At 24.2% G+C, this 23,556-nt stretch overlaps 2 protein-coding genes across 2 annotated transcripts in view; one reads left to right on the forward strand and one right to left on the reverse strand.

Moving 5' to 3' along the window:
- Positions 1 to 23,556, reverse strand: part of LOC113373653 — a gene marked incomplete in the record, with an annotated part of 118,503 nt that overhangs the window by 12,957 nt on the left and 81,990 nt on the right.
- On the forward strand, positions 5,561 to 7,748 carry LOC113374018. The gene is made up of 2 exons (XM_026614268.1): positions 5,561 to 5,583; positions 6,328 to 7,748. The coding sequence occupies exon 2, from the start codon at positions 6,337 to 6,339 to the stop codon at positions 7,741 to 7,743; it is 1,407 nt and encodes a 468-aa protein (XP_026470053.1). The 5' UTR covers positions 5,561 to 5,583; positions 6,328 to 6,336; the 3' UTR covers positions 7,744 to 7,748.

Consider the following 23,556-nt stretch of genomic DNA (forward strand, 5'->3'; position numbering starts at 1 on the left):
ATTTTTATTTTATAATTTGGTAATCAGTAGATCACAAAAAATGATAATTAAAAAAACTGTTACAACAAGCTTCTAGCACCCCTATTAGAGAAGATTAATCGTGTTTATAAATAAAACATATGAAATAATTAAAATAATGTCAATGCAGCATCGTAATATATAATAATACAGTATGAAATGAATTACATAAATTCATCTTTGTAAATGGTCACTATGTTTGAAGCACATAAATTTATTTTTATGTTCCAGAATTGAGGAAAAAACTAGCACTATGCATACCAGCATATATATATATATATATATATATATATATATATATATATATATATAATACATATACATATAGTTAATTTATTCATGGTTCAAATTGGGGTAGCAGTTAAGGATCCTTGTTCAGAAAATTATACTAGATCAAAATTAAGGAAAAAGAGGAAAGAGAAAATTATATTATCTAATACAGATTCGAAATATAGAGTAAGTCAAGTTAAATGGCAAATGTCCATTATCATAATACGATATAATCAATAACCATATATTTTATTATTAAAAAATTGATCTGCCACAAAAGAAGATATCGGTGCAAATCATTTAAGAAAATATTTTAAACGTTTATTACTTGTATTTGCTATTGTGCAAATGTTATAAATTCAATGATTCACAAAAATACAAGTGATATATATGATAATTACATAACACTGGTTCTATTAATTCTATTTAGTATACTTACCATATTATTGCCATTAAACTATTTGATAAGTTGCATTAACTAAACTGCACACTTAGTTGTTATTCACTTACTGATCGCCTGTTATGATTACATGTGGCGATGCTTGTATATATTTTTGTGCCTTCCGATAATTTCTACGTCATGTAACCTTCAATATGATTAAATATGACCCCAAGATCCTGCATTCGTGTTTTGCCTCGTCACAAATTGGAAATTTGTGATTTATGGACTCTTGGATGAAAAATATAAGCGCTGTGTTTATAGGAACTAATAGATTTATCGTAAGCAACAGGTATTGTTTGAAACAATACAGCTTCCAATTAACTAGAATTTATTGAACTGATAAAATATTAAATGTAATTGAGGCTTACATTATGACTTTTGAAATTCGAGCATGTAGTTGTAAATTTGATCTATTGTAAAATATAAATAATTTATGCCACCGAAGTTGGTACTACACACAAATTACATAATATTCACAGAATTTAAAAAAATTTCCCATACGTTTTTACAAGCAATGTTAACAAAACAAAAAAAAGTACCATCCAGACCTCTGTACGATTTTGCTCTAGGTGGTGGCCCTTTTAAAAATAAATATGATCACAATATTCGGTTATAAAGTTATTAACGTTTTTTAAGATAGCAAGATTATGGTTAGGTTGTGCTATTTGTGCCTTTAATTGTGCCTTCATTGCACTATAAATTATGTATAATTCTAGGTTAAGTTTGCAATAACATCATGCTAGGACGTCCAATTCGATTTAGACGTTTTTAAGTACTACCAAATATTTCCATATGAAATAGGAGCAAATACTACTAAAAAACAATGAAAATTAAAAAAATCAAAAGATATGCGACTTCTATGAATTGTCTTGAAGGTTCTATTTTACATAAATAGACTCAAAGATCAATAATTATGGTAACTTCATCCTAATATTTTTTAAAAAAAATTACGCATGTTATATTTGATTTTCAAGTTTTTTGCAATTATATTTTTTTATTTGCATTGTGTTCTTGTCAGAAATTCTGAATATGAATTATAACCAGTTCTAAAATCCTGCTAACAAATGCTGCATTCAAAAACATCTTGTTGTAATGGGCCGAAAATCGGAATTGAAAAATTTTTTTTTATTGGATCGACTGTTCAAAAAACAAACAATTATTAATATATGATCATACACACTTAAAAACGATCAAACTATTTATTTATCGACTGACTGTGCAAAAAGCAAACAAATTAATAATACACGCATACAAATGATCAAATATTTTATCCAAATTATTGATTTTTCATTTTGCATACGGCACATATTATGATAAAGTTTTTGCCCCTTGTGGTATTTTTGTTGCTCGAGTAATTTGAGCAAAAATTTTTGTTTCTCATTGTAACATGTTTGTTATTGTAATTAAATTTGATTATTGTTTCCTTCAAATTTTACTTTAATAACATATTCTTGTCATACTGTTAATTACAAAATCAAGGTATATGAGATATGGAAATAATATATCAATAAGAAAAAAATAAATATTTTGTTTTTGATTATTGGCAAAAAATTCAAAGCTTTTATTTTGTTGACATGTTATTTTGTATTTGCCCTATAAAAAGCACATTATTATAAAGGTTCTTGATCATCTAGGTAATCCTCCACTTCTGGAAGATGTAGAAACCCTGTAATTCCTTATGGAGCTACTTGATAGTTTATAAAAATTTATTGTGACTTTAGTATAACTAATACGTACAATATTATTATCATAAAAATAAACAAATGTTGAGACTTATTTTGGATAGAAGCATCTGCAGTTAATATACAATGAATGTAACAAATGAAAAAAACACTATCGAGTCCAAAGGAATTTATTCTTCAAGGTTCGAATCTTCCTGACAAAATAGATTGACTCACACAGACATTTGCTCTATACAAGAGAAAAAAGTTCTCATTTTGAATTAATTTGACGAGTAAATATTAGAATAAAAAGTAGCATTTATTTATGAGCAATTTTAGATTCGAACTTTGGAGAAAGTAAAATCAGAGTCGATTAATCAACCGATAGATAAAAATCATCATTTTTGTTACAAAGTCATATGATATCATATAGTAGTATATATGATATCATATTGAAGTATTTTCAAAATATTTGTTTTATGCGGTTGACATAAATATGACAACAAAAAAATGTAGTTAAAATTTAGAAGTTATTTATTTGAGCAAAACATCAACAGGATACAAATTTTTAAAATTTGTATGTCTGTATATATATTTTTGTTCTGCTCTGTAAAGATAAAAAAAATTATATAATCTAGATTTTTAAGCAAGGGTGGTTCTTGATTCTTACAAACCCGAAATTAAAAAAGTAACTAGCCGAATTTATTGAGTTCTTTTTGCTTCTACTATTTTGGAGAATCGATTCTTCAAACATTTTAGAAAATTTGACAAATACAGTATGATTTTAACATATGACGAATAAGTATGATTTATTTTCATTGGCAGAACTATTCTCAAAATGGATATTATATGCAGAATTACTGGCAAAATCGTTCTGGAAACAAAATTTAATTCGCTAAATACAAATTAATAAAATAATTCAAAGATATATTTTGAAGGTAAATATGTTTATTTATTAAAGTTATTTTGCGTGAAATAGATTTCATTATTTTATTAAATTATTTATGAAAGTAATTTTTTGTCCTCGATTTTATTACTGCACTCAGGCAATTAATTTCAGGTCAGATGTTTATTTACTTAAATATTAAAAAAATTATAAATAAAATTTAGGAAAAATGATAGTTTATACACCGTATCTAAGAAAAGGAAACTTTAAATTCTGTTTGCGCGCTGGTAGAGTGCAAATTGTTACTTGACATTGACTCATTGTCAACAGGTAGTAGAAAGAGTAATCATGTAATTGAACTAATTTAGCTCTCAGATGGAAAATGTTGAGGCTTGTTTTGCGAGAATGATTATACCAGAGAGGGAATTTGCAACAATTTACACATAAAAATAATAACAATATATATGAACTCAAAGAACTGGTGTATGTGCACAAACGTGCAGCATTAAGATGCTCTTTTTTGATAAAAATGAACTTTATTTAGATTTAAATATTTTCGACAAATTAGTCGAATTAAAAGGATATAATTATAGGGATAATAGAGATTAGTAGTAAGTGTCTCATTTTAACAATGACTATTGATCGGATAAGAATATTCTTCTTAGAAAAATATGTTAGCTACGGAAAGATGGCGGCCATGGCGCTATTCTTTATATATAGAGTGAAAAATTTAGGATGTTGTGATTGCTTGCCTTATGAAGGACCAATTGTAAATACTTTGATTATAACTGTATATATTTATTTTATATTAATAACAAGTTATAAGTATATTTACAATAATTTTAATACTGTTTTTGATTACGTTCTGACTGATTGATTGATTTGTATAAATTTCGATAGATGATTTTTTGTTTATATATCGATATAACCGCATGCTTTGATTGGCGCGAACATAGAGTATGGAATATAACAAAATAAATATAAATGTTCTAGTGAGTAATTAATGTACTTGTAAATAAGGAGATCACATATAGAAATCAAAAGCTTCAACGACAGTTAATAAAAGTTTTTAAAGTTAATAAGGGATATCAACGTGTGTTAATAAAGAATGGCCAGAGACTTAACAAATAATTTTTTTTCATACCAAATGCACTAATATTGTGTAGATAATCAAAATTGTCACCTTGAGAATTATAAAACCCGGATTACATAATTTCAGTCTTTCGATCAGGTTCTTGTAATATAGAGGTCTGGATCAATGCATTCAAGTAGTCTTATACAATCCTCTCTCAAGTGGTCAAACAGCTTACATAGCACACATTACATCCTTTTTTACGAAAATGCAAAAAAATTATTATGATCTTATTTTCTTAATTAATTTTCTCTTCATAAATGCACGATATAAAATCATAAATCAGATTATATTTTTAAATGTATGCGATATATATGCTACACGTCAGTTTGACAAAACAGATAAAATTGCTATTAGAAATTTAATAACAGCTATTATTATATTATTTTTAACATATAAGAATTATTACAAATACAAGCTATAGGACAACTATCCTATAACTAAATATAGCCAATATATAGTAATCCTATACTATTATTAACATGAAAATTAACGAAACTACTATTCCAAAATCTGTTTTTCTAATTTGGATCAAATATTGTAGAAAAAATATTGCAATGAAGAAAGTTGTAGATACCAAATCAAGAATTAATTAAAAAATGTATTAAAAAAATCGCATGTACAATGAGATTATATTTAAGAATCTGGATCTGGTTTTGAAGAGGAAGATGTTGCGATGTGCAAGAGTTTCAACTTAAAATAAAATAATATATTATTATCTTCTATAAAAAATAAAAATAATTTTTCTTACCATTGTATACAAACAAACTACTAATATATAAATTTATGATTATATATAAGTTATTTATATTTGCTTAAAAAAGTTTAAAATATTCTTGAAAAAAGATATTATTATGCTAACAAGATAAAATACCTAGTAAGTAATATAAAGATTTTTTCTTCAATTTTAGTTATATATGCTGTATTGAGCGCTGCTTATTTGTAAAGACGACGTTACTATTTTGAAGAAATTCATTAATTGTCTTTCTGTAAATTAAAAAAACGAAATTTATTCAATACAAAAGTCGAGAGATATAATTTAGATTTATTAAAAAAGTCTTGTGAATATGAGAATCTGGATGAACCCTGATCTCCCCTATAATATCTATATAAATGATGAAGAGAAGTTGAATAAATCGCAATGCAGTTTTAAACAGAGAAGTGAATAATATAAGTGAGTAAATTAGAGCTATTTTTATAAGTGCACACGTAGAAAAAACAGTGTTTCGCGTTTTTAAAGATTTATAAATTTATATTATAAGTAAATACATATATATAATATTTTTAATAATTAATTTAAATGTTTGTATACTAAGACAAAAAATATAAGTTCAAGATGTATTTAGTTTATTTGTATTAATTATAGTGCATATTATTATGCAATTATTAATAAAAAATTGGATCACAAGAAATGCTACACATTTTAGAGAAAAAATTGTTCTCCGATTTGCGAATATTTTTCATATTCCTCATTTTTATTCCAAATTTTAGTACTCAGGAACACAATTTATCATATTAAATACAACTGAAATTAAAAGTTTTAAATAAAAATGAGTTTAAAAATATATAACTATATAATTAATGCTGTAAATTAATGAAGTTGAATAAGTATTGAAAATTTTGACAATATAAAAGCAACCTTTAGTTTCTGTTTTATTCATAGCTATTTATTATTTGTATAGTATTTATACTTTAAAATAATTTAGTAAGATGTATTATAATATAGGTTAAAACGTATTTAATATGAAGCAAGTATAGGGTTAAGGTTATTATACGAGCTTGATTTAAAATAATTAAAATAATTAAAATTGATACTAAATATTAGTAAAACTTCTTAACATATATCATTAATTATAATAATTTATGAAATTTTAATTACAAAAAATTAAAACAATGAAATTTTATATTACTTCTGCAGGTATCGAATATGTCAATAAAAATAACTTTACTTGTTGGATTTATTATTTCAACGGGTTGCATTTCTTCGGATGATGTAAATGAAGATTTGTGCGGTAGAATCGATCTGGATGGACCAGTCCAGGCCATTCAATACAAATTAGAAAATCTCTACACTGGAACAGAAAAAGAAACAGATTCCAGTGTAAAAGAAATCAAATCAAATTTTGAAGATCTTTCTTTAAAAGCTGATAAAATATCGGATGATTGTGAACGGAAGACTCCTAAACTCCTTGGTTTTATCAACCAGATGAACCAGGCCAAACAATGCATAGAAGCTTTATCGAAAAGAAATCAGGCGGAGGCCCAAACTGAATGTCAATCTGTACACGATGAAGCTAAACTTAATTTTGTAGTTCGTTCTGTAGCTAATAATGCCGAAGGCTATGAAGAAATTCTCGAATGTGCTCATACATTTACAGATTTAGTGCAAAGAGTGAAGATTTATAGAGCTATACTTCGGGAATGGGATAAAGGAGATGAAAATACAAACAGGAAATTTTTTGTTACCGTACAGTATTTGATTAAAGAGAAAAATGCACCAGTGAGAGACCTACGCGATATTTTAAAAACCATTGCTGTACGTTCGATCTTAGATAAAAATTTGAAATTCACAAATTCTACCTTGATGAATGAATTATTCGATTACGACTATATAATTGCAATTGCAGTAGTTGATGAACTTATGACCAAACTTTACAACCAAAACAAACATACTGCTAAACACTTGCTCTATCTTCCATCCATTCCAAGCAGGGTTGCTGCCTCAATATCCTTCTACAACAAAACCAAAGAAAACATAGACAATGATTTATCCAAGAAATTATTCCAAATAATGTACGTCACCAGACTACATCCTGATTTTGGTAAAGTCGATCAAAAATCGAAGCAGCTTTTAGGCGGCATTATGAAAAACTTAACCAAAGATATGCCAAATTTAAAAGGATTCGGCGAGGTATGCTTCGATACTCAAGACACAAAAATTGATGAAAATGATAATAAGACTGAACAAATATTTGTAAAATCTGCATCTAAAAATGACAACTTGCATGACTGGCAGTTCACTCCGGATGAAAAGGGAAGTATATTACAAATTAGTTTTCCAGGAGAGCCATCGACATTAATTTTTGTTAATAAAAATGACTATCCACCATTCGAAGAAGCACCTTCCTTCTTTAGTTCAAACAACGTATCAGGTAATTGGGAAAGGTTGAATGCTGATGACATTTGTTCTAAAACTGATTACAGAGACTTCATATGCTTTGATGGTAATAACTTTCTGAGTCCTGATGCATTTGATAACGAAAAAATTAAAGAACGAAAATTAACTTACAAGGCAAGGAAAAACGATAGAGAAACTATGTGTCCCAAAATATAGGAAAAACAAGAATTATCAAAATAATCTAAATATATTTACAATGTAATAAAATATTATATATAAAAATAAAAAAACGTCATAATTCAGTCAAGTTGAATTATTGCTCTGCTTAAGAAGTTTATTGCACTTTTGCAATCATATTGAAGCAAATTTGTTGCAGATTTTATTCTAAATAATCAACTTTTAGTTTTAAAATATTGCACACTTAACATTCTATAAATAGATTTATTTAGTTCAAAAATAATTATTATTGGGTTTTGGATTTTTCTAATTAATCAAAGTTTACTTAATGATTTTTGTTCATACTGCTCAAAGTACCATAATTTGAATGAACAGTTGAATGTATATTTATATTGAATATATACATTTTTGTAAGATATTAAATGCTTTCCATGATATTGATGAAATCTAAAAAATGTCATATAAAAAGGACGATAATGTAAAGTTTTCAAATTTAAAAATACAACTAAAAGAAGATATATTTATTGTATTATATTATGTTTAGCACAATACTTTCATATTAGTAGTTGCTTTGTCAGTAAAATACAATAATATTTCAATAACTAAGTTATTAAAAAAAATGATAAAAAAATAAAATATACAATACAAAGTTTCTCACAATATATTCAGCGATCATGAATAATTAATTTACTTCTTATGTTATAGAATTGTTATATACTATAAAAATCTTACAGACAAGTATTTCACAAGAAATAAATTTTAATATTTTTAATTATATTAAAAATTCATGTGTCACCATACTATTCAAGCAAAAATGATATAAATACAAATTTGAAAAAGTCTTGTATTAAAATCAGATATCAATTTTTTTAGCGAGAGCTTGTAAAAAAGTAGCTATTTAAAAAATATCCGTTTATTTAAATAATAAAATTTTATATTTTTTTATAAATTATAAAACCGAAAATATATTACTATTTATGCTAATAATATAATGAATCTTTTGGAAATCCAAATTTTCAACTTTCAACAAATTTTGTTGGTTAATTTATAGTATTACATACAAATTGAAATAACAAAGATGTAATAATTTATAGTCATTTGTATTGGTTAAATTTATACTTGAATTATAATTTAAAAAGCAAAATTTTTTAAAATGCGAATTAAAATCCAAACGCACAAATTCAAAATATAGTAATTTTAATTTTAAATGCCTCTTTTTTGTTTTTATTTTTGTTTTATTACAATAGAATACAATATAATTCACAATAATGATTCATGAGTCTACTACTAAAAGTATTAAAAACATGTTTGGTTCCCAAATAAAAATAAAGATTCATCTTATTTCAGATCTTGTTTTTTCATACAATCTTTAGTAATTCTAGTTAAATTCTAATAAATTTATTCTAAAATTTTTGGTAGTGTCAACAAATCATTTACTACGAACATATTTTTGTTTTATTTTATTTTTCTAACAATTCTAAATTCTTATATTTCTGCAAAGATAAAAAAATGTAATATATGTTGTAAAACCAATAAAATGCAGTAATAATATAAAAATATTAAGTACATAAAATAATTACATAAAATAATTTAATAATAATGAGTATTAAATTCAGGATTTGTGATCGAATGACTTTATTTAGATATTTTTCAACATTATGTAAAAATTTCACTCAGAAGATTACCGTTAAATTTTTATATGTGCGATAGTAGTGATTTTCAGTAATTAATAATAATTATTTATTAAGTGAATAAATCTTATTACTGAATAAACTAGTGGGGTGGGTGGCATCGTGCCTTAAGGCAAATTGCTGGAACTTCCCGTACCGTAACGAAATGTTCGAGGAATAATGAATGTTTTCAAATAGATTATTAAAAATTAATATTGTAACATTGTCTAATATTTATAAGAATTATATAAACTGAATTGCAGAGTTGAAATTATTTGTTTAAAGTATATTAGAACTATAGTCAGAATTAAAAATAAAATCTGAATTATTTTCGAAATACAAAAAATTAAAAAAAAAAAAAAAAAAAAAAAAAAAAAAAAAAAAAAAAATGGTACAAAATTTTTTTTTCCAAAATCAATTATTTTGTTAAGACAAGCAGAAAGTTCTTTGAATCAATTGAATCGGACGCTTAGTTCTCTCAAAAACTGCCATTTTTTGTACATTTAGCTCTGTATCTCCGAAATGGCTGGGCCTGCCTTTGCGAAAAACTAATAACCCTTTCTCCCAATCATTACTAATGGAATGTTTTTTAGATAATTCAAATCGGATGCTCCGTTCTCTCAAAAACTCGATTTCTATTTTCTGCACTCTTTGCTCCTTATCTCCGTAACTGCTGGACCTGTCTTTGCCAAAAACTAATCAGCTCTTCTCCTTATTAATAGGAATCGAATGTTTTTTAAACCATTCAAATCGGTTGATCCGTACGCCCGAAAACGTGGACGAAAATTTGTATCCATACATACATACACACACACACACACACACACACACACACACACACACACATCCATTTTTTCTGAGGTATGCCAAAACGTTCAGAAACCTTCAAAACGTCGAGAAATGTAAAAATTTTCAATTCCGATTTTCGGCCCATTACAATAACTTACCCTACGGGAAGTTAATAAATCTTTTTCTCATGTGTGCTAAAACAAATACTATATTTTTTATAATTTTTTTTAGGATAATTTATATAACTAACATTATTTATACATTTTTACAACTAACGTAAATTGATTATGAAAAAATTAAAAAATACTATAAATGCCATATCATAAATTTCCAATAAAACTGCTGATTGCATTAATATAATTTCTAGATTCATACAAAATCATTAGAAAACGATAATTTGTCAATACTATTAAAATATAATAGCTAAATATTCAATATATTCTATGGATTTTATATAAAATTCTAGTAAGAAATTTTTACGAAGATATGCAATACTAAAATTAAATATTTACTTCAATTATTTATGTATATACTTAAATATCAAATGCAACACTCAGAAAACAATAACATATTGAACTGAAATATTAAAATTAAATTTATTTTAGTTTATGTTTATGAAAAATATTGAAAATATTCTTTAAAAGTATTTGATTCAATAAATATTATGAATTATTGATTCAGATATGAAATCTTCGTTATTTACTTAAGCATTTAAAATTAATGCAAAATATCAATTTATTTTATTGGGTTTGCTTTAAGTGTAGTATTTTAACTGAAATTGCTTCAAAAATTATTTATTAATAGAAAAATAAAGCGTAATATACCATGGTAATTTCGAAAAAACGAGAGACATACAATTGGTATTACCACAGGAGTGTTATTAGTATTTTGGAACAAAAAAAGACTCATACAATATGTGAAAATTTGACAAATATTATTTAAACATTTAATTTCATTAGCATCAAAAATATAGTTATTTGAAAGAATAATTAAAATATTATTGCAATGCTTAATAGTCCAGAAATGTAGAACAAAATTCAGAAGCAAAAATATTACTCGGGTTATACTTTTTAAAATCAACTAAAAAAGTTGCTTTTTTATATCATTCATTATATCAAAAACAAAAACATGTTTGCTTTGCTTATACACAAAACAAAAACTTAAAACAATATCATTGATTTTGTAGGCCATTCTATTCCTTTATCAGATTTTCGCAAAAATAATCCACTGTGAATAATATTCTTATTCAAACAAAATATTTCTTCTGAAATTAATAATATAATATACTACGATTTTCGTTATGGTGTAGCAGTGCATTTAAAAAAGACTCTGATGCATCTTTATAAGACATTTTGCTACCTTCAAAACTTTTCCACAAACTAATGACAGTCCTGATTCTCAATTTAGTTTATTCAAGGTGAAATCAGTAAAATTGGTTAAAAAATAGGTCAACAAAATTGGTAAATGGCGTAAAAATTGGAATCAGCAACGAAATTAAGAGGCAACAAGTTGAGACAACATGAGACGTCAAACTCTTTCTAAGAAAGAAAGAAAAAACTAAAGAAACTAAAAGCAATATTAAAAACTATTTTTCTATTTATTTATGATTTTAATTAAAATTCTGCAAAGTATACTATAAACATAACAAACTTTTTTTAGTCATACAGTTGAATTAGTAGCTAATGTAACATTTTATAATTTAAAAAAGATATATATTTGAATAGCACATCCATAAAGAACTATTAATTGTCCATTTTAATTATTATTATTTTGAAAATCAAAATTTAACTCGATAATTCAAATAACTTTAAATAACCATTTTGGTACTTTTAGTAATATTTCAATATGTGTTTGATAAAAAAATTTCGTTATTTTGCTATTCCTTGATTTTATAACTACATTTCATGGAAGGAATGAGTAATAAATAATTTATATCCCAAAATAAAAAAATATACTAAATATATTTTTAAAAACAGAATTTATATGTTTACTATTATAGTTCCGACATTTGAAATTTTATCATAGATCATTAAGTGCAATCTACAAGATCATCCGGTGATCTACAAAAGTATATTAAAGGATATTCCAAGATATTAATAAAATTAAAACAAGGTGAGGATGTGGTTTCTGAGACGCACAAATAATTTGCATTTATGGCCTATCACAGGTGTTTTACACCTTTATACGTATTTCTTTGGTTCTTTTTATGTTTGTTGACTCATTTATGAAATGTGTTTCTAATAATTCATTATAATATATCAATAATATCAATCAATATGTATATAATAATAAAATAAATAGTTCGTGCCCACCTGGTTGTAATAAAATTAATAAGCTTTATAAAATATCATTTAAATGATTGAGAAACTTGCATTAAATTTTATTTTAACTTTTGCATTAATAATTATTTTTTCCCGTTGCACATTTAAAAATTCTATGTTTAACAAATTAACAATTCGCATGCTCTACCAATATGTTTTATTCAAAGCAAATATTGTTCTACTTTAAAACAAGTATTTTGAAGTTCATAATAAATTTTATATAAATCTTTAATAAGTTTTATACTAATACAAGAATAATTGTAACTGAAAACATTGAAAAAGTACTTAAAGTTATATATGAGCTTTTGAATTAAAAGAAGAAGTGATTTGTTATACATCAAAACGTATATAAAATTGTTAGCATAACAAACTGTTTTGATTATACATTATTTATTCTTAATTTTTATTATTTATAGATCATGAAAAATATAAAATTTTTCTAGACTAAAATTTCTAACAAATTTTAAAAATCTCAAAACTCACAAAAATTTTAATTTTGTGCATATCTTGTCGATAGACTCTGTTTGCTTCTAGGATAATACTTTTTTATAATAATGATTAAAAATATTTAATGTTATTATTAATTGTATTCATCTAACACTTACTTATAAAACTGTTGTGATTGCATTTTGACTTATAAATCGTTAAAATAACAAAATTTATGTAGAGAAAAATAATAACCTGAAGATCTGTATATTTTTTATTACGTAATAAAAAGTCATATAGTTTCGCAGAAATCGTTTTTCGTCATATAAAAAAGCATATAGTTTTGCCAAAACTAGGTATGTGTATAATTAATTTTTCCTCAATTTTGGAAAACAGGTGCTACAAAGTATTACCACTTGATTCGCCATGAAAACTCAGAACCTTGGAAGAAAAAGTGCAAGAGCAAGTCGTTTGAGAACACAAAAAGTTGTTGTTTTTCATTGAACTCTATTTAAGAGATTGAATGCCTAAATTAGATTTTTATTCAAGTTAGTATGGCCCATATTCTGAATGGTTATTCATTTTGCGACAGAACTTGTTAGATATTCCAATTAAAATGAACTGTTAACTAAAAATATTTGAAACTTTTATATAAAAATTCGTAATTATTTTTAAGCAAATAGTGCTTGCTAGTGTTGATAATATAAATGATCATGCGATTGACATTCTAAAACAATACCTACTTGATTGGTTCATGAGATGTACAGAAATGAGAAACATAACTACACTCCTACTGCATATTTAAAATAATGCCTTTATTTCAAAAAACGTCCTAAAAATGTGTTGTTAATATTGTATAAATTAAAATGCACGAGATTGACATTTTGAAACAATCTCAACTTGATATCTTGTTTGGTTCTCAAGACATCCAAAAAGGATGAACAGAATTGCACTTCAACTGGAAATTTAAGAATTCATCTTTATCTTGAAAAACGGCTCAAGAAATAGTGTTACTACTGTTGTACATAGTAAATATTCAAGCAATTGACATTCTGAAAGAATCTCAGCTTGATATCCTGATTAGTTCTGGAGATATTCAAAGAGAAGTAGCAGAACTGCACTCCTTCTGCAAATTGGAAAAACTAATCTTTATCTTAAAAATAGCTTTGAAAATTGTGTTGCTAGTATTGTAGATTATTAATAATGAGGCAACTTAAATTCTGAGACAATACTGAAAGTTAAGCAAGATATGCGAAAAGGAAGAATTGAATTGCACTTTCAAGGAAGTATCTTTATTTCAAAAGCGGCTTTAATAAAGTGTTGGACATTCTGAAACAATTTCAATTTCATATTTTGATTTGTTTATTCAAGGTGAAATCAGAAAAATTGGTTAAAAAATAGGCCAACAAAATTGATAAATGGCGTAAAAATTGGAATCAGCAACGAAATTAAGAGGCGAACAAAAGAAAGAAAAAACTAAAGAAACTAAAAGCAATATTGAAAACTATTTTTCTATTTATTTATAATATTAATTAAAATTCTGTAGTGTATACTCTAAATATAACTTTTTTTAGTCACAGAGTTGAATTAGTAGCTAATGTACCATTTTATAATTTAAAAAAAGATATACCATTTGAATAGCATATCCATAAAAAACTATTTATTGTCCATTTTAATTATTATTATTTTGAAAATCAAATTTTAGCTCGATAATTCAAATAAATTTAAATAATCATTTTGATACTTTTAGTAATATTGCAATATGTGTTTGATAGAAAAATTTCGTTATTTTGCTACCCCTTGAATTTATAACTACATTTCATGGAACGAATGAGTAATAAATAATTTATATACCAAAATAAAGAAATTATACTTAATATATTTTAAGAATGGAATTGCACTTTCAAGGAAGTAATCTTTATTTCAAAAGCGGCTTTAATAAAGTGTTGGACATTCTGAAACAATTTCAATTTCATATCTTGATTGGTTCTCGAGATATAAAAATGGAGAAACAAAATTGCACTTTGAATGCATATTTAAAAAAACTATTATCTTCATTTCAAAAACCGCTTAACAAATGGTGTTGCTAGTGTTGTATAATATAAATGAGCATGTAATTGATATCTTAAAAAAATTCTCACCTGATGATAATAGTTTGATTGATTTTTGAAATATTCAAAAAGAAGGAACAGAATCGCAGTTTAGCTGCAAATTAAAAATTTGTTTTTATCAAAAAATGGCTTGAGGAATTATGTTGCAAGTTATAAATAAACAAGTGATTGATATTCTGAAACAATATCAATATAATATCCTGATTGGTTTTCAAGATAATCAAAAAGGAGAAACAGAAACGTTGTGTGTTGTTTATTGTATTGTAATATTCAGGTTTTATATCAGTTTGATATCTATTTATTATCATATAAATCATACTTAATTAAACAAAAAACTGATTAGAACATTTAAATTTGGATTAAAATGCTTGGAATAGAAAATATCCTGTTTTATGCTAATACGAATGTTGTGTTTGATTTACAAATTATTCAAATCAAAATGTCTGAACTAAAAATTCGAAACAGAAATAGATATATATTCTACGTAAAATATTTAAGTCCGCAATTATTGGATAAAGTAAGCATAGGGTAAATAAACTTCTGTTGTGATGGCTCTCTTGGGGGTGTCGGGTCTTTTTAGGTGACAACCGAAATACCATTGAGAGTAATATTTATTTTCAAATTATTTTTTAGTACCTTACCCCTGGTTTAGAGAATAATAACCTGTAGATCTTTTACCCACTGGCTCGTATTTTTATATTCTGAATTCCCAGAAACCGGTTAGTTGCAACACTAGTACTTCTGTAAATGAAATGAGTAAGACGCCTAAGACGACAGAATGCGTAAATAATTAATTTTTGTTTGACCGTCGCGGTTTATAGTTCCTCCACGGGATTTCCATTGACTAGTTAAAATAATTAGCACTGTCGAAATTGAATTTTTATATTTATCACAATTTCTAGAATATCGAAAAAATATTGATATATGCATTTAAGATAAATTGTCCTAGGAAAAAGTAACTTAAATAATTGTAATTTCACGTGCTTTTGCTGTCGGGATTCTCATCCAAAATATCGTAAGTTTTATATTTTAATATTGAAATTCAAAATTTTTTTAATAAAAATTAAAAAAAAAGATAAATAGATTGGATTGATAATAGCAAATCCTCACTCAAAGAAGAAAAAAAATGCTTGCTAGTGATTTATAACGAAAACTAGTACAATAGGAAAAATACTACTATAATAATATAATAAAAAAGTATAACGTAAATTTACTGGATTTCCATTGACTAGTTAAAATAATTAGCACTGTCGAAATTGAATTTTTATATATATCACAATTTCTAGAATATAAAAAAAAAATTGATTTATGCATTTAAGATAAATTGTCCTAGGAAAAAGTAACTTAAATAATTATAGTTTCACGTGCTTTTGCTGTCGGGATTCTTGTTCAAAATATCGTAAGTTTTATATTTTAATATTGAAATTCAAAATTTTTTTAATAAAAATTTGAAAAAATGATATATAGATAGGATTGATAATAGCAAATCCTCACTAATTGAAAAAAGATGCTTGCTAGTGATTTATAATACTAGTACAATAGGAAAAATACTACTATAATAATATAATAAAAAAGTATAACGTAAATTTACTGGATTTCCATTGACAAGTTAAAATAATTAGCACTGTCGAAATTGAATTTTTATATTTATCACAATTTCTAGAATATCAAAAAAAAAAATTGATTTATGCATTTAAGATAAAATGTCATAGGAAAAAGTAACTTAAATAATTATAGTTTCACGTGCTTTTGCTGTCGGGATTCTCGTTCAAAATATCATAAGTTTTATATTTTAATATTAAAATTCAAAATTTTTTAATATAAATTTTAAAAAATGATATATAGATTGGATTGATAATAGCAAAGCCTCACTAACGGAAAAAAGATGCTTGCTAATGAACACTAGTACAATAGGAAAAATACTACTATAATAATATAATAAAAAAGTATAACGTAAATTTACTGGATTTCCATTGACTAGTTAAAATAATTAGCACTGTCGAAATTGAATTTTTATATATATCACAATTTCTAGAATATAAAAAAAAATATTGATTTATGCATTTAAGATAAATTGTCCTAGGAAAAAGTAACTTAAATAATTATAGTTTCACGTGCTTTTGCTGTCGGGATTCTTGTTCAAAATATCGTAAGTTTTATATTTTAATATTGAAATTCAAAATTTTTTTAATAAAAATTTGAAAAAATGATATATAGATAGGATTGATAATAGCAAATCCTCACTAATTGAAAAAAGATGCTTGCTAGTGATTTATAATACTAGTACAATAGGAAAAATACTACTATAATAATATAATAAAAAAGTATAACGTAAATTTACTGGATTTCCATTGACAAGTTAAAATAATTAGCACTGTCGAAATTGAATTTTTATATTTATCACAATTTCTAGAATATCAAAAAAAAAATATTGATTTATGCATTTAAGATAAAATGTCATAGGAAAAAGTAACTTAAATAATTATAGTTTCACGTGCTTTTGCTGTCGGGATTCTCGTTCAAAATATCATAAGTTTTATATTTTAATATTAAAATTCAAAATTTTTTAATATAAATTTTAAAAAATGATGTATAGATTGGATTGATAATAGCAAAGCCTCACTAACGGAAAAAAGATGCTTGCTAATGAACACTAGTACAATAGGAAAAATACTACTATAATATTATAATAAAAAAGTATAACGTAAATTTACTGGATTTCCATTGGCTATTTAAATAATTAGCACTGTCGAATTTGATGTTTTATATTTATCACAATTTCTAGAATATCGAAAAAAATATTGATTGTTGCATTTAAGATAAATTGTCCTAGCAAAAATTAACTTAAATAATTATAATTTCACGTGCTTCTGCTGTAAGGATTCTCGTCCAAAGTATGGTAAGTTTTATATTTTAATATTGAAATTCAAAATTTTTTTAATATAAATTTAAAAAAAATGATTTATAGATTGGATTGATAATTCAAAGCCTCACTAATAGAAAAAAGATGCTTGCTAGTGATTTATAATTAACACTAGTACAATAGGAAAAATACTACTACAATATTATAATAAAAAAAACTATAACGTAAATTATAACTTAGCTTGTTTCTGTTTAAGAGTCTATCTTTTGAAATATTACAAGTTAAACCATTTAACATTAAAAATAAAATAAATTTTATTATAAATTTAAAAAATCGATATAAAGATTTGATGCATTAATGACAAATTTTATCAGATCCATACGAAAACCTATGCATAAAACATGATATTTGATTTGTAATTTATATTGAATACTAGTATAAAAGAAAAATACTAGTGAAATACCATAATAGGGAAATGATAAAGTAAATGATTATAATTTAGCTTGTTTAATATTTGAATCATTTAAAAATGAAACTAAAATAAATTTGATTATAAATTTAAAAAAATCGATATATAGATTGGATGCCTCAATGACAAATTTTCACAGATCCTTACGAAAACCTAAGCATAAAACATGATATTTGTAATTTATGTTGAATACTAGCATAAAAGAAAAATACTACTAACATACTATAATAGGAAAATGATAACGAAAAATGATTATAACCTTTCAAGGTTAAAACTGAAATAAATTTTATTATAAATTGAAAAAAATCGATACAAAGATTGGGTGCATTAATGACAAATTTTTAAAGATCCATACGAAAACCTGTGCATAAAATATGATATTTGTAATTTATAATAAATACTAGTATAAAACAAAAATACTAGTAAAATACTATAATAGGAAACTGATAAAGTAAATTATTATAATTTTGCTTGTTTAACATTTTAACAAGATAAACCTTTTAAGGTTGAAACTAAAATAAATTTTATTACAAATTTAAAAAAAATGATATATAGATTAGATGCATTCATTTTAGACAAATTTTCACAGATCCATAGAAAAACATGCTTGACAATATAATGGTAATTTAAATTAAATACTATTTAATTTAAAAATACTAGTATAATATTATAGTAGAAAAAAGTAACGTAAATTCTTATAATTTAGCTTGTTTTTTTAAGAATCTTTCTTAAAAACATTGTAAAATAAACCCTTTAATATTGAAAGTTGAAATTAATATTGATTTTAATAAATTATTTAAAAAATCGATATATAGTTTGGATTTATGATAAATTCTTACATATCGATAAAATAAGTTGCTTTATATTATGATATTTGTGATTTATGATGAATGCTAGTATAATAGCAAAAATATTAGTATACGACTATAGCAGAAAAAAGTAGCGTAAAATATTATAATTTAGCTCGCTTTCGTTTAAGATTATTCTCTCTTAAAAACATTGTAAATTAAACCCTTCAAGATTGAAACTCTAAAAAATTTTAATACTTTAAAAGTAACAAAGATTATTATAGTTGAGCTTGTTTCTTCTTAAGAGTATCATCGATTTTAAATTAAACCCTATAATATTAAAATTTAAAAAAAAGTCAGTAAAAAATTATATAAATTGATATGTAGCTTGGATAGACTTTAATGATAAATTCTCACAGATCAATAGAAAAAAGTTGCTTGAATTAAACTAGTATATATCGAAAATATGACTCATAATATAAAGATTTGTTCGGGAGGAGTTCTGCTTCAAAATATCAAGATCCTTCAAATAAAATTTTGACTTTTTATACTTTTCTTTGATTTGACACTCATGATGGTAGATAGACTAAACAATTTGCCCCGCATTATTATAAAATTATTTGATAAAAGCAAAAAATGATCATCGAGACGTAAAAACACAGTTTTACATGTCTCCTCAAAATTATTAAACTTATTGGTAATATTCATTTAAAAAAGGTTAAAAAAATATTTTTGATATAATTGCATTATTTATTTACGCAGCCAAATAGTAAAAATTGCACGAAACAAAAACTCTTCTAACAATATAGTTTTATTTTTCATATAACAAGTAAAAATTAATTTCATGTTTCACAAATAGCAAATCATCGTAGACAAAATTAAAGGAGGCAATTATTCCTTACTTTGAAAATTCTCAAATCCATAATTCCATAATTGCATATAATTTACTGGATAAAACTAATGGGTGGTCAATGTACTTTGAAACAAATTGTTGCAACATTTGAATTTATAAATAAATGCTATATGAATACATAAGTCGAATTTTATATAATATTTCATTATTAAACTTAATACGTGAATAAATAGATAGATATCCATATAAAAAGTTTAAAATTAAGATATCGACATAAATCTCTGAGCAATTTTTAAAAATTTCAAAGACAACGATGAGCGATTAAATATTTCTATTGCTTTCTTCTAATAAATACTTAAAACTAAATACTTATTATCCTTGCAAATGGAAAATTCATTTGAAAGCGACTTTATATTATTTCTCACAAGATAAAGAGGCATTAATAAAATATAGTAACAACATAAGTAAAATATGTCGAAGGCAAATATAATTGAAATATTTCTATAAAAACCGATTTTCATACTGATATTAATTATTTTTTAATATTTTTATAGAAAAAATATAGAATGTCATAATATTTACTTAAAAAAATAAAAAATTCTTAAAAAAAATTAAATTTGCAATAATAATTTAAAACGAAGAAAAATTGAAATAACAGAAACTTTTGAATTTATGTACTAATCAAATATATCACAAACGAATAAAATAATATAACATATAAATTAAATAGTAAAATAACATTTTAATTATAAAAAATTCCTTTTTGTGAAAAACTTTTATGGTAACGGTTACACAAACAGAAAATACATTAATAAAAATAGTTATTTAACATGTTTGTGGTTTAACAAATAATATAATCTCAAATCGTAATTCCCAAATTAACTCTAAATGATTTTTTTAAATCATTCAAATATTCTGAGAAAATATGGTAAGTAAAAGTTTAGAAAATTCGATAGTAGTCTAAAAGAAAACCATAATGCCCATAAAAATATTAACAAATTGTTATTTAAAAAATTATAAAATGACGTTTTTTGTGATATGAAGAGTAAGATTATCCAATTTAAAATAAACGACAGTACGTTTTACTAGTTATTTCAAGAACTATAAAACAAAAAAATTATCAAATTAAAATTTTATACAAAATAAATCGAAACAGCTCACATTTTGACAACAGTCTATTTGTAAAATACAATTTTCATCATTATTAACCAACATTCCTAACACATTTTTTAGATCGACTTAGAACTTTTTTTCACAAGTATTTGATAACTTGTGCACTATTAAAACATACAATATATTGTAAAATAGCATATAATATTGTTAGAGTGTAGTGAAACCTTAAGGCAACAAATTCGTGTTCTTTGATCCACTTTCTCTATTTCTAGAAATAGATTTAAAAAAAGAGAGCAACTGAACTAAAATATTAAATAAAACACAAAATTCAGTTCAAAAAACAGTTTTCCAAAAAACAAATTAAATCAATAATTATTCTAACTCAGCTGATGAATATTTCTGACCAAATGCCAGATCAAGGTTATATACTGTGTTACTTTTGCCTAAAATGTATAATTAAAATTTATATTTTGCGTTGATTGAAAAATGTAGCTATTATATCGTAAAATTCTTTTAAAATCAAATGCGACATTTGTTTGGTCTCTGGGTGTCCCTCCCATTTATTTTATGGGGTAAAAAAGAATACATGTCAAATTTTGGAAAATTATTAAAAATATACATTTCTCAAATCTAGTTTTAACTGGAAATTTCTGAATATAGTTCGATAGTTGTTTTTTTGATATGTAGTATGAATTGTGATATAGTTCCTTTGATTTATAATTACTTAAAGTTAAATTGTAACTTTGTGCCCCATTCTTCCATATAAAAAGCTCTTAAACGTTTAAATTTCTATCCGGAATTCAAGTAAAAAATTATGCGAATACTTGCATTTATAATCAAATAACAATTCATAACAAAATCAAGATTGACCGGTAACTAATATATGATAAAAATGACGCAAAAATACTAATTAATATTTCAATTATTAATACTTTTTAAAAGTGCAGTTAATCAAATACATTTAAGATTTATGCTGAAGTGGAAAGCTGCACGTGTAATTATTAAAATTAAAATCATTAAAAATAAGAATTAATGGTTATTAGATAATAATATAAAAAATATATTTCATGAATTTTTAATGTCATAATTTTAATTATAATTGTATGCATATTTATACATTTGAATCAATTACCCTGATAAACTTCATTTGATGATAAATATATAAGACTCTACCTATATTTAATCTAAAATATTGATTTATAAACGACTATAATTTATTGGTATTTTTCAATTTATTGATGTATATTATTGTTATAAAATGATTTGAAATAGAAACGTAGTAAGAAATTTTATATAAAAAATTATAAAAATACTATATGTTGTCAAGTAACGGAACTAATGCAACTTATATTTTCTTACTTATATTCACTCTACATATTCAACCACAAAAGTAAATCAAAATATTGAATCAATCAATTCTTACAAGAATTCTGCTTATATAATTAACTTCTCACTCTATACTACTCTCTGCTCATTTTGTATATTTATTTTATTTCTTGTAATTTGTAAATTTTTAAGAAAATGCACACTTGGCAGAAAACTAAAAGATGGTAAGTTTATGTAACAAAATATAATTAACATATTTTGATAAAAAATTTATTTTTCAGACATTTAAATTAAATATAAATCTGATCTATCACTAAAATAAGTATATATCTTTATATACAAACTCTAAAATCATCTAAATAAAACATCATTACATGACATGCCGTTTTCCTTTTCAGTGTCATCAATTAACACCTTCACAAATTACAAATTTAAATAGAATTTGACTTTCTCTATTTGATGTTTTTGTTTTACCCGAAAATGTATTGTTATTTTTGCACAAATAAAATACAAATAAAAAACGTATATAACAGGTGCGATATATAATAAAAATGCAAAAATTAAAAACAAAGTTTGGTTTACCATTCAAAATCTTTTTTAAAAATCAAATTCCTTTTTGAATATGTAAAAAATGAATGTTTGTTGTATATACGCCTTAAATAAATATACTTTATCTAAAAGATAAATACCTGAAGAGAATGATTTAATAATAATGTAATAAAAAATGATTTGAGTAATATTATCAAAACCACAATTCTTGTAATTTTATGTAGATAAATTTACTTGAAGTAAAACTGAAAATAATTATAGTAATAATACAATATTTTAACAAATAGCAACAAAAATTAATCAATAAATCATAAAATTTAGTTTATTGTTATTTAAAAAATAATAAAAATATTTGAGTTTGATCTATTATTATATTGAAAGTATTTACTATTCTTGTTTAGTTAGTTTATACTATTATATTAGGCCGATATCATTATTATCAAACTTTGCTAAGATATTTGAAAAAATTATTTATAGAGAACTAATTCCTTCTGTTAGAACTTTAATTTCTATTAATCAACATGGTTTCATGCCTGCCCGTTCAACGATAACAAATTTAATTTGTATTAAACAA

Source organism: Ctenocephalides felis, unplaced genomic scaffold, assembly GCF_003426905.1.
Source record: "Ctenocephalides felis isolate EL2017-DRISC unplaced genomic scaffold, ASM342690v1 CF-g0.4_SCAFFOLD_01604, whole genome shotgun sequence".
Classification (NCBI taxonomy): domain Eukaryota; kingdom Metazoa; phylum Arthropoda; class Insecta; order Siphonaptera; family Pulicidae; genus Ctenocephalides; species Ctenocephalides felis.